The sequence below is a fragment of the Camellia sinensis genome, chromosome 3 (assembly GCF_055761805.1).
Source record: "Camellia sinensis isolate YWXY chromosome 3, ASM5576180v1, whole genome shotgun sequence".
Lineage (NCBI taxonomy): Eukaryota > Viridiplantae > Streptophyta > Magnoliopsida > Ericales > Theaceae > Camellia > Camellia sinensis.
Window position 1 is genome coordinate 64024687 of NC_138963.1, and position 12452 is coordinate 64037138.

Sequence of the window (12452 nt, forward strand, 5' to 3'; positions counted from 1 at the left end):
ATGCGTGTCGGACACGTGTCCACCGCGTGTCCGAGGCGCGTCCGTGTCCGACACGTGTCTGACACTGGTACGGAGCCCTCGGAGAGGTGTCCGTGCTTTCATAGTGTTTGGTATAATTTTCAGAAATTTATTTAAAAAAATAAAAATTAATTTGGTTAAGAAATAAAAAATTAAAAGTCACACTTGCTAACAGATGCATCACACTTGCACACTTGCTTATTGACATTGCTAGAATCTCTCTTTCTCTTTTCACCGTATGGACTTCAAGTTGGGAAGCTCATGTTTGCAATCTGCTACACTTGTTTTCATGATTAACTTCATTATGGTCATATGGCTTGGTCACGATCACGGTCATGGTCATTCTCATTCTCAATCTCATCATGCCTGCACAGACAAAGATCACAGTTACGAGAGCGGGAAGCTATGTGCAAGAAATGACAAAGAGAGTGCTAGTCTGATCGTTGGCACGCCAGTGAAGACCAAAAGACTGAACATAAATATTCACGGGCTTACTTGCATGTGATGGCTGATCTGATTCTGTAAAAAATTAATGTATTATTGATTGATCATATTGATGTTATATATATTACAATGATTCATGATTCCTATATATAGAAGAGGGTGAGTGTGTAGTAGGTAAGGAGTAGGTGAAGTGGAGGTGGTAGTGGTGTAGTGGGTTAGGTTTAGTGGAGTAGGTTTAAGTGGGTGAAGTAGGTGATAGGTTTTAACAGCCCCCCGCAAACTCAAGGGGGATAGGAACTAACCAACTTGAGTTTGGAGAGAGTTACAAAACAAGAAAATACATAAAAATAAAAGAGGATAGGTGACACTGTATGGTCGTGTCAGACTATTGGTGAAGACACTGGATGGTGGTGTCATAACGTTGTAGAGGACACTGTATGGGGGTGTCATAACGTTGTAGAGGACACTGTATGGTGGTGTCATAACGGTGTAGAGGACACTGGATTGCGGTGTCAGACTGATTGAGAAGACAGTTTATGGGGTCATGTCGGACCGTTGTAGCTGACAATGTTGTGACAGTTGTTGTGACAGTTTACAGAGTCTTGCTGGACCCTTGTAGAAACTAACCGGAATCAATGTCGGGACAGTTTACAGAGTCTTGTCGGACCCATGAAGGAGCTAACCGGAATCAATGTCGGGACAGTTTACAGAGTCTTGTCGGACCCTTGAAGGAGCTAACCGGAATCAATGTCGGGACAGTTTACAGAGTCTTGTCGGACCCTTAAAAAATACACTGTATGATGGTGTATATAGGCTGCCCAAATATATATATATATGGATATATATAGTGAGCCCTCAAAAATCGCGCCCTCAAAAGGCGAGCCCACTTCATCAAAAGGCGTGCCTGACAGAAAGCGTCGAGCCATCAAAAGGTGAGCCAGAGACGCGGCGAGGCACGTGAGCGACAGAGTGGCGTGTCGGCCTCGGCTATTTAACCAAGGTTGAGGCGGAGGCTGTGCAAACCAGTCTGAAACCGCCGAAAATCCTTTGAAAAAAAAAACTCTTCCGTTTCTGAGAAAGAGATTCTGGAACACTCTGTTGCCATTCTGTAACCAACCTTTCTCTGAAACACTCAGCAACCCATAACATGGCCTCGTCTTCCCGTTCAGCTACCCAGAATATGGCCTCTTCGTCCCGTGGTCTGCTCACTCTCTTTCCTGACCTCAACGAGTCAACAAGAGAGATAACTGGTGCGGTGGCCAGTGAACCTCAACCAAGCGCCTCTGGTTTTGCTCCGTTGAACTTTCCGATGCGGTCGGTGGAGCAAAAAATGGCGGTGCAAACTGATATTGAGGCCAATCAGTATACTTTGAAGTCATGTGTGGAGACCATGACGGCGGTCACAAACCTGTCGCACCGGCTGCAGACTAGGACAAATGAGGTGCAACAGTTAAACTCCCAGCTGGCTCTGCTCCAACGCATGTATAAGGATGCGCGAGCAGAGATAAGTGTGCTAAAGACAGAAAACAAGGAGCTGAAGCGGAAGGCCACCGTGATGTTCCGATTTGGAGGTCCGCCATATGCTGCAGTGGAGGAGCAGGGAGTAGTGATCGTGCCCAGTGGAGTGGGAAACACGGAGGCAACACCGTCAAGGACCGCCCAGGACGGAGGCAAGAAGAAAAGACCGGCGGAATAGGCGAAGAAGTGAGGTCGGTGGGTGGCCGTCGGCAGAAAAGAAAACAAATCTTTGGGTGTTTGTGTTTTGGGTTTTTTTTTTTTTTGTGTGTGTAAAATTGTGATCGGGGTTGATCCCTGAGATGAATAAAATATGGTTTGGTGTGCAAAGCTATATATATATATATATATATTTTTTTTTGTTTTGTGTTTTTTTTTTTTTTTTTATTGTGAAAAATGGAACACAAAAAAAAAAAAGATAAATAAATAAAAATTCTATTTTGTGGTGAGGGAGGTGCAAAAGGTGATTAAAAGAAATAAATAAAATAAATAAAGAAAGAAAAGAAGAAAAGAAAATGGGTTTGTGAGTCTGTGCAATATGTTATAATAAACATATATATATATATATATAGATATATATTAAAATAAAAGAAAGTTGAGTGGGTTGATTTAAAAAAAGGATTGTGGGTTTGAAAGTGGAAAATAAAGAAAAGAAAAGAAAGGGGATCATGTGGTGAAAGAAAAAGGAGCTGTGGGTTTGAAAAAGTAAAGTGAGAGAGAGGAATTTCGATGCAAGTTTTCTGACTCTTCTCAAAAACAACACAGTAGTGTTGACATCCTTGGGCACCACATCAAAGATGAGAGAGAGAGATGAGATGAATCTGTTTGGAACAGCCACAGCCATGTACTTCCCATGGCGATGGAACAGCCACAGCAGCGTTAAACTCCACAAATGCCTTCTCTGGATCTTGATTCCTCAGAAAATTCTTTCCAGATTTCAAATGGGAAATCAATTCATGCTTCCTTGGATTAACAATTACTTCATTTTCTTGTATTCTACCACTAACAAGAGCATAACTCAGAGTGGGGGCATAAGACTCGATCTTTGCTTGCCTTCTTAGTGCTGCATTGATCTGGCGCAACTGCTCATTCAGCCGTTCCAATTCTCCTCTCCTGTGTCTTGCAAGCAGTCCTCCAACTGTGGCCCCTACAAGGGCTACAAATAGCAGTAAGGGCATGTCGAAAACAGATCTATCAGCCTCACATGTTTCTGCCAGAGCTTCAAAAGGCATACGCAACATCAAGGCATTAGTGACAATAAGTGCCATGGCTGGGGATCTTACAGGAACCATCACCTGAGCAACTAAGTCTTCCAGAGTGGTGTCATAATCTACTTGTGTATGGACAGTATCACAAGTTCCTTCTGATACAGAGGTGTTGACATCATTTACTCCTGTAAGCATAGACCGACTGCCTAGCAGTGGCAAAGACATGGAGTTTGAGAGGAATTTGGCCGGAGGAAGATGAGCGGCGGTGAAATACGGCGGCGGAGTGAGGGCGTGTAGAAAACTTTAGCGGAATTTGGTTGAGGTCCGGCGGACGGCTAAGGTGAGATTGCCGCCCGCCGGTGAAGCGAAAATATTAGGTTCTAAACCTGCTCTGATACCATGTAAAAAATTAATGTATTATTGATTGATCATATTGATGTTATATATATTACAATGATTCATGATTCCTATATATAGAAGAGGGTGAGTGTGTAGTAGGTAAGGAGTAGGTGAAGTGGAGGTGGTAGTGGTGTAGTTGGTTAGGTTTAGTGGAGTAGGTGAGGTGGTAGTGGTGTAGTGGGTTAGGTTTAGTGGAGTAGGTTTAAGTGGGTGAAGTAGGTGATAGGTTTTAACAATCAATCAGCTGGGTGATGATTGTCGGATCCATCATATTTGTGAAACTCGATTGGTTGGTGGTCGATCTTGTTTGTACCCTCTTTTCGGTTTTCCCTCTTGGTGTTACTATACCGATGCTTAGAGACATTACTTGTATATTGATGGAGAGGACACCAAGTGAAATTAATATTGCTAGTCTTGAAAAAGATCTCAAACGTATCAAAGGAGTTCATGATGTTCATTACCTGCATGTTTGGGCCATCACAATTGGGAAAACTATATTGACTTGCCATGTAATAGCTGAGGCTGGTGTTAACTCAAATGAAATTCTTGTCAAGATTAAGGATTACTGTGAAAGAACATACAACATTCATCATGTAACTATACAAACTAAACAGGGATTATAAACTCTAGTTTGTTTTCTGTCTTTCTTTTCTGTTTCCTTTTTTCTTTGTTTCTTTGCTTGTATGCAGAAAGTTAGTTAAACCACCTTGATTTTGTCAAATGGGATAGAATCTGTTGATTTTTAACCTGGACAAAATTTAATTTTCCCCTTTATCTTTTGAGACTAAAGTATTTTATCCTTTATAATCCAAAAAGAATCAGCTGTTATTTATTTATTTTTTCATCTAAATTAATGAAAGGTGTAATATGCTTTGTCAATTTCAAGAGTGGGCCTTTTCAAAAATAAGATAAAACACTAGTACCCTCATCTTCATCAACTACCTCCAAACCAAAGAACCCTAACTCTAACTAGCAATACCAGTCCTCCTCCTCCAGCCATCCTTTCTCTCTCATCTATCATCTATGACCATTGCCGTGACATGCCAAGGGAAAACAACTTCAATAACTCCATGAAATGCCTCTTGCCTAGATTGACGAGATTGTCGGATATTTGTATGCATTCTTGTGTTGCATCAATGGTCCTCCTAGTTTCCTCAAAGTTTCAATTTGGTCTTTATACTTTCTGTTTTGTTCAATTTTGGTTCTTACTACTTTACAATCCTGACCCTAAGGTTTAGTGACTATATTCTTGCCTAGGAGGTATTTGTCTCTCCAACACGTTGCGAAACTGCATTACATATTAAAGAACTCACTATTCAAGACGCAATTCAACAAGAAGAACAAAGAGGAAGATGCAAATAATTATATAGTGACAATCTATTAAAGTTTTGGCATAAAGATAAAAGTATAGCTACATTAAATCTACTAGATCCTAATAGAATTATTTGAGTAAAACAAGTGGTATATACTTATAATGATATAAAAGAGTTTAAAATAGAAATCGAAAAACTCAAAACACGCAAAGATTTAATAATTAAAAGGGAGTTCAATAATTATAATAATATAGGGTCTTATAGTAATTAATAGAACCCTTGGGTATATATTTTATTTTTTATATAACCTTCAAGGACTAAATTGTACTTGAGGAGCTTAATTAACACAATCATAAAAACTAATACGAAACAAGGGTCAAACTCGATTTTAATTATAATAATATAAGGTCTTATAGTAATTAATAGAACCCTTGGGTGTATATTTTATTTTTATATAACCTTCGGCGACTAAATTGTACTAGAGGAGCTTAATTAACACAATTATAGGAACTAATACGAAACAAGGGTTAAACTTGAGACTATGGCTCTAATTCATCTTGAAATAAAAACACTTCTACCCTTATCTTCATCAACTACCTCTAATCCTAACCCTAATCCTAACCCTAACCCTAACCCTAACCCTAACCCTAACTAGCAGTACCCTTCTTCCTCTTCCTCCATCCATTTTATCTCTCCTCTCTGATAATCGCCCCGACTTTCTCACCCATCTCTCCTCTATGACCATTGCCATGAAATGCCATTTAGGAAAAACAACTTCAACAGCTTTGCGAAATGCCCTTTGCCTAGATTGACAGATAGTTGTATGCATTCTTGTGTTGCGTAGAGAGCATTCTTGTGTTGCGTAGAGATCATTCTTGTGTCTTTGTTTTTTTTTTGTTTTTCAAATCTTTCCATTTTTGTATGATTTAAAAAAATCATAATTAAATTAAATTAAGTTAAAAAGTTAGGAATACAATAAATAATTAGAAATTTAGAATTAATTTGTGATTTAATTGAATTAATGTTGGTTAAGTTAAAAATAGTGTATGATAGAGGAGAGAGACAAAATAAGAAATAGAATAGAAAACTTAAGAGGTATTAAAGTCATTTCACATCTACCATTAACCGAGTTAATTATTATACTTTAATTCAAAATCACATTTGAACCATAGGCCGCCATAGGTTGTAAAGTACCGTGGCCATTACCGAAGTGAATTTTGCCCTTTTAACATATCCTAGAGAGTCCCCATCTCAAAAAAGAAAAAAAGTCAACTTTACATCAACCATCCATTTCCTCCATTCTCTGGAAAAACTTCTGTCGTTGCAACTTGAAGTGGAATTGTCATCTACAAGATTCAGCAGTCACAACTTAAAAACTCCAAAAAACAAAGATTCCAAAAAAAGTTTGAGGCACATGACATGAAGTGAAGACCAAATAATAATCTCATAAAGATGGCATGGTTTTTATTACAGAAGTAATCCAACAAACATCAGTCCAAAGGGAACGCCAAACTTACAATGCCACCGATTTTGCCCTACAGTATCTCCCAATTGAGATATTCAACTTCCCACCCAAGAGCCGCCTCAGCATCAGTCATTTTCTGCTAACCATATTTTTAGTTTCAACTGTCACAAGCTTCCTTTTCATCACAACTGGGAAAAAATATTCTACAAGTCTCTATCTTGCCTAAAAAAAGGGGGAAAAGAAAAAGAAAAAAAAAGTTTGTGCTTGGTATTGAATCTTCGGTTCTTCCATTGAATGTCAACTAAGTAGAACAGCAACCTCCCTTTGTATTCCCTGATGAATCGCTGACATTGATAGTTGTCCCTTGACCAGGAATTGCAGTGGCAGCGGCTGCTTCCTGGGCTGCCAATGCTTTCTTGCTTATGATGTGGTATATCTCCGTCAAAATGGTTTGGAATGCCTTGTCGATGTTGAGTGCTTCCAATGCTGATGTCTCGAGAAATGAAAGTCCTTCCTTCTCAGCCAAGACCTGACCATCCTGCTCCGAAACAGCTCTGAGATGGTTTAGATCAGACTTGTTTCCAGCCATCATGATTACAATGTTTGAATCTGCATGGTCTCTTAATTCACGGAGCCACCTCTGGACATTGTCAAAGGTTTGCCTCTTAGTTATGTCATAGACGAGGAATGCACCTACTGCTCCCCTATAGTAAGCACTAGTAATAGCTCGGTACCTCTCCTGGCCTGCAGTATCCCATATCTGTGCCTTAACTGTCTTTCCCTCTACCTGTATCAGAAAAATTGTAAAATATGCATTAGAATTGGCATCATTTCTTAAACTAAATGGGAGAGAAAAATTAGAGAGAACACTCAATTCCAATTTTGATATGAAACAAGTGCCACACATAAGCACACATAATAAATTGTGAATCCGAGCTATTATAGATTAGCATATGACTAGTAGGCAAGTAATCGAGCCAGAAGAGCCTTAATGAACTAACTGTAATTGGAATGGGCTAGAAATGTCTGCTTACATGGCATAAACAAGTACCAAGGCTAGTACTATTAAAATTCCTAGATTACTTACTGGGCAGTTTCCAATTTCCTTAGTATAATTGAGTTGAATCAAAATTGTAAACTGCAGCAAATAAAAACTAAATAATCAATTTCATCAATATTCATAAACTTCATGAAAAATGTTGGTAAAGTGAAACCATATCCTGGACACCGTTATGAAAGTATCATACATACATATCCTGGACTCCGCTACCAAAGGCTATTTCTATTGAAGAAAGTATGCACATCAATCCATTACAGATCATAAGGTCCTGTAAATTTTATGCTGCAATTGGTCATCCCATTCAAACTCTCCTTACAGATACAATACAAGTTCCATTCTGTTTGGCAGCATGGAATCTAAGCCCTGGTTTGTCATTTGAGGATATTATTATAGTCAAACTTTAAAACTAAGATGGCTTCCAGTTCCAATGCTAGTTGAATTCTATGGTGCCAAGTACAATCATAGAGCATTCACCTGAAGTGGAACTTACCATCCAAAGACTCTTCTTGAGTTCTTGACATTCAGTATTAGAATTTCACACTTGCAATTTTTCCTCACTGACCCCTAAACCCACTCTATTTTTCTGCCAGAGATTTGCTGACCAACGTGGAGGGGTCGCACTTTGCATGGGTCTCGGATTAGTTGGGGTTTACCCGGATACCCAATTATTAAAAAAAAAAAACACCAAAACCTACTGTGCTACAACTTACAACCAACATAGTGTCAGCATTAAATTTCAAACTTGAAGTATGTAAGATGTAAATCTACATAAATGAAAATAGCCATACTGCAAGTTTGCAACAACTAATAGTTAAAAGAATTTAATGTCAGATAAAAATAGGCACAAAGTTATATACACATGTGTGCAATATTCATAAACATATTTTTGAAAAATCTATTGTGGGATATTTGCAGCGGGACAAAGTGCAGGGGATCCACGCAAAAAAACTAAGACCAAACAATTAAATTAAAAAAACCCAGAAACGTCAGAAGTTCTAAACAAACATTCAAATTAGACAAGTCAAATTCAAGCCCGATTGACAACCAAAAAAAAAAAAAGTGAGGGCATCAGAGAGTAGGGAGAAACTTCACCTGAAGAGTTCTGGTAGCGAACTCAACACCGATCGTGGATTTGGACTCCAAGCAGAACTCATTCCGGGTAAATCTCGAGAGAATATTGGATTTCCCAACCCCAGAGTCTCCGATCAACACGATCTTGAATAGATAGTCGTATTCGTGATCTACTTTATGCGCCATCGTTTTACCTTCTCTCTCTCTCTCTATCTCTTCTCCCTCAAACCTGCCATAAAAGCCACAAATTCAGATCCAAACCATTCAATACCACACAGATCTCATCATCAATATCAAATCAAACCCTAACAATCAATCAATCAATCACACACAAGCAAATACATAAATATTACCGTAATGTAGAGAGAAGAAAGCAAGTGTAAATCGTCGATGAGAAATACAGGAATTGCTGGGACTATGACGATGATAGAGATTCTAGTCTACCATGTGTTTGTTGATTTGCCAAGGAGAAATGAAACGGAACAAACAATGAAAAATAAAAATAAAAAGGTTATTCTGAAACGGCTCGTGTGCAGATAGGCTGATATCAGTTACGGTGGCATGGAATGGTATCGCCAGATAGATTTTATTTTATTTTAGATTATGCTTACAACTGTTTTTATTGAGCGAATCTTATAATGTCAAAAAAATATATAAACAAAAAGGAGGAAAATTCTCATAAAAATATGTAAATTGAACATAAATTTAGCTCCGTTTGGAAAGTTGATTTCTAGGCTTTTTTAGTTATTTTAATAACAAAAAATAAAATAAGATTTTTAGCTCAATAAGACAAAATATCACATCTAATTCATAATCATTATATTCTTTCTCTCACAAAAAAGTCAAAAATCATTCCCTAATCAGGTTTTTTAGTCCTAGACTAAAATAGCCAAAAAAATCAAAAAGCCAACCCACTTCCCAAACGAAGCTTTTGTATAAGTTTAAAATTTATGTAATTTTATAAATTTCTTTAAATTTGTGTTCAACTTACCTAATTTTATATTAGGGATATTAATCACTTTAAGAAACCACTTAAAATAGTCAAAAGTAAAAAAAAAAATTAGTTGACCCGTCCTAAAATATTGCTCTCTTATTCTATTTTTAATTATCTTAAAATATTAGTCTATTTTAAAAAATTAAGGACTAGAATGACATGAATTTCTTATTTTTCCATTTTTTAAAATTTATTAATTATAACAATTGATATTTTCAAAAAAAAAAAATTAAAAGGATAATTTTGAAAATCTAATATTTTTGAAGTGTAATAATTATACTATCAAAAATAATTATACTACCAAAAAGTCAATTATTCCTTCAACTTTTCTGCACGTCTTTGTAAAAAATCAAAAAATCAACAAAAATAGTTTCCAAATATACCTTGAAATTGGCTTTTCTCCGGTCTATACAAACTAGAGAGAACCTTTCAACCTTGAGGAGCAAGTCTTTTTAAGATTTCATCTTCTACGTAACTCTTAAGACTTTATTTTGACAATCTCGTGGGGTTCTACAATGACCTTTGTTACCTTAGATCTGTTCTTCAAAAGTATGTTGGTGATTTGAACCGTTTATCTCATAGGTCTCGAAAAGAAAACATATATGCAAAAAAATAGATTAATTGGGTATCGATAAAATACTGTGGGAGCCGAGTTTCGAGGACTGCAGAGAGGGCCGTGTACATACTTGGAAGCTTATTGAATGAACATCCCTATTCGGCCCCACCTTGCATCTTTCGGAAGACGAACGCCTTAATCGGCCTCTGAGCCAGTTAAGCGGGGAGCTGAGCGAAAGTTGATTTATAACGGAAAAAAGCCGAGTGAGCATTGGCAGGGTGGATTAAAAGTGGGCCAGACCCTGAGGCCTAGGGGGCAAGTATAAATATAGGAAAAATAGCCACAAAAGAGGTATGTGAGAACTAGTACGTTTAACTTAAGATACAAGCAATCGAGAGAGTATTTACTGACTTATCCGTCGGAGTGCTAATTCCAGCACCCCCCACCGGAGTGTGCATTTTTTTTCAGGTCACTAGCTGAGGATCTCGAGTGCCCCGTTGGATCAAAAGAGTATTTCCAGAACCACTCCCCCATAATTGGCGCCATCTGTGGGAATACTCAAGCACATCCATAATGGGCGTGACGGAAGATCCTCCAATAGTCGCTGACGACCCTACGCCACAAGATGAAACCACTCTAAGCAACATACTTGGGCCAGAGAACATTACCGCAAGAAGGGTTTTGCACTTCGATTCACCCTCAACATCAGCACAAGAGACCATGCAAGTGATTATGGAGCAAGCGAAGCAAAACGAACAGCGGTTGGAAAACATGATGGTCGAGAACGAGCGCCTTCGACAAGATTTGGCCTTGGAAGTGGCAAAATCCCAACAAACCGCACATCAAGACCCGGGATAACCTCTGAGAAGGGATGGTTGACGATCTCGAATTCGGAGACATGATAGTGGCAGTGGCTCTGACTCATCATCCTCAAAATCTACAAAGAAGAGACGAGTCAACATCTCTAGTTCTTCTGAGGGAAGTCCGCGTGCACGGAAGAAGCGAAGAAGAAATGATTCAGATGAAGAGGATCAGCATGACCCATTTGTGCGACGGATTGCAAGGGCAGTGCTACCCAAAAAGTTCAAAGCACCGTCATTCACCTTATATGATGGTAAATCAGACCCCACCAATCACATTCGCTATTACAAACAAGCCATGACGCTCCATGCAGACAATGAGGCCCTCATGTGTCGAATATTTCCAAGCAGTTTGGGATCACTAGCTGTCAGGTGGTATTATAAACTGGAGCCAGCTTCAATCAAGAGCTTCCACCAACTCCAAAAATCCTTTAGGGCAAGGTTCATCACTAATGAGATCCAGTTGAAGCAAGCTGATTCTCTGTGGGCAATGCAAATTCAACTGGGGGAAACCCTTCGTGTGTATTCGGTGCGGTATTGGGAATGTTTTAATCTAGTAGATGATGCCTGCAATGACTCCATGGCCATTACCGCCTTAAAGATGGGGTTACATCCAGACAATGCCCTCCACAGCTCTTTGACTAGACGGCTGCCAAAAATGGTCTGGCCATTGATGAAAAAAGTTGAGGAATACTGCAAAGTAGAAGATAATGCCCTCCGGGTCAAAGACGGGCATAAAGCCACTAAGTCGGCCTCGCCTGAAGTCGTATAGCCGATAAACTCTGTACCACCACGAAGCCCTGAATCACAGAATCGGGCTAAGCGAGATAGAAGACGGGATTCACGTCGATTAAACGACTAATGTTTACACCGAGCTAATGAGCAGCTTCAAGTAGATAGCAAGCGCGCGAGGCATGCCGACAATAAATACACGGAGTTATCGAACCTCCCGACACCTTCCGTTCTTCACCTTCCGTTCTTCAAATGGCCATAAAAAATGGTAGGACCTCCCGACACGAAGAGACGGGATAGGCGGTGCGAATATCACAAAGATCACGGTCATGATACCGAAAGTTGCTATTCTTTGAAAGACCACCTTTAGGAGTTGGTACAAGACGGTCGACTCCAGCAACACGTCCGAAAGAACAATTCAACCAACACAGTTACCCTATGGCAGGATTCACCTCCGCTCGGCGTCATCCATATGATATACAACCTGCCAATAGCCCCAACCATACATGCAATTCGGTCGCATCCAAGCCTCCAAAAACAAATCACACCAGCCAAACGGCCCCATAAAGCTCCGAATATTACCTTCGACGATTCCGATTTGATCGGTGTAATACTTCCCCACATTGATCCATTGGTCATCGAACTACGCGTAAACTGATTCACCTTTGAACGCGTTCTCATAGACCAGGGGAGTACTTCGGAGGTTATGTATTACAAGACTTTCATCAAACTCGGGTTCGCTGAGTCAGACTTGTCTCTGGCTCCTTATCCATTATTCGGCTTCAACGTAATCCAGAATACCCGTTGGGCAAAATCA

At 39.2% G+C, this 12452-nt stretch overlaps 2 protein-coding genes and 2 pseudogenes across 3 annotated transcripts; 2 read left to right on the top strand and 2 right to left on the bottom strand.

Moving 5' to 3' along the window:
• Nucleotides 1-4207, top strand: LOC114311553 (metal tolerance protein B pseudogene; annotated as a pseudogene).
• On the bottom strand, nucleotides 2472-3784 carry LOC145822569 (protein FLUORESCENT IN BLUE LIGHT, chloroplastic pseudogene; annotated as a pseudogene). The gene has a single exon (XR_014364012.1). The product of XR_014364012.1 is annotated as a protein FLUORESCENT IN BLUE LIGHT, chloroplastic pseudogene (transcript).
• A 2109-nt stretch (nucleotides 4208-6316) lies between the features above and the next one.
• LOC114319298 (ras-related protein Rab11C) lies at nucleotides 6317-9173 on the bottom strand. Its single transcript, XM_028266302.2, has 3 exons — nucleotides 8847-9173; nucleotides 8515-8722; nucleotides 6317-7149 (listed from the first exon to the last, which is right to left on the bottom strand). Exons 2-3 carry the CDS (start codon nucleotides 8677-8679, stop codon nucleotides 6664-6666), a joined length of 651 nt encoding a protein of 216 aa, XP_028122103.1. The 5' UTR covers nucleotides 8680-8722; nucleotides 8847-9173; the 3' UTR covers nucleotides 6317-6663.
• A 2028-nt stretch (nucleotides 9174-11201) lies between these two features.
• On the top strand, nucleotides 11202-11675 carry LOC145821566 (uncharacterized). Its single transcript, XM_082918091.1, has one exon. It carries the CDS (start codon nucleotides 11202-11204, stop codon nucleotides 11673-11675), a length of 474 nt encoding a protein of 157 aa, XP_082774217.1.
• Nucleotides 11676-12452: the final 777 nt, after the last annotated feature.

What these genes read in the sequence shown, in the direction of transcription:
- LOC114319298 (XM_028266302.2), bottom strand. Translation starts at nt 8,679, where the DNA reads ATGGCGCATAAAGTAGATCACGAATACGACTATCTATTCAAGATCGTG. An exon ending in TCGCTACCAGAACTCTTCAG is followed by an intron (nt 7,150 to 8,514) that starts GTGAAGTTTCTC and finishes TTTCTGATACAG; the next exon opens with GTAGAGGGAAAGACAGTTAA.
- LOC145821566 (XM_082918091.1), top strand. Translation starts at nt 11,202, where the DNA reads ATGACGCTCCATGCAGACAATGAGGCCCTCATGTGTCGAATATTTCCA.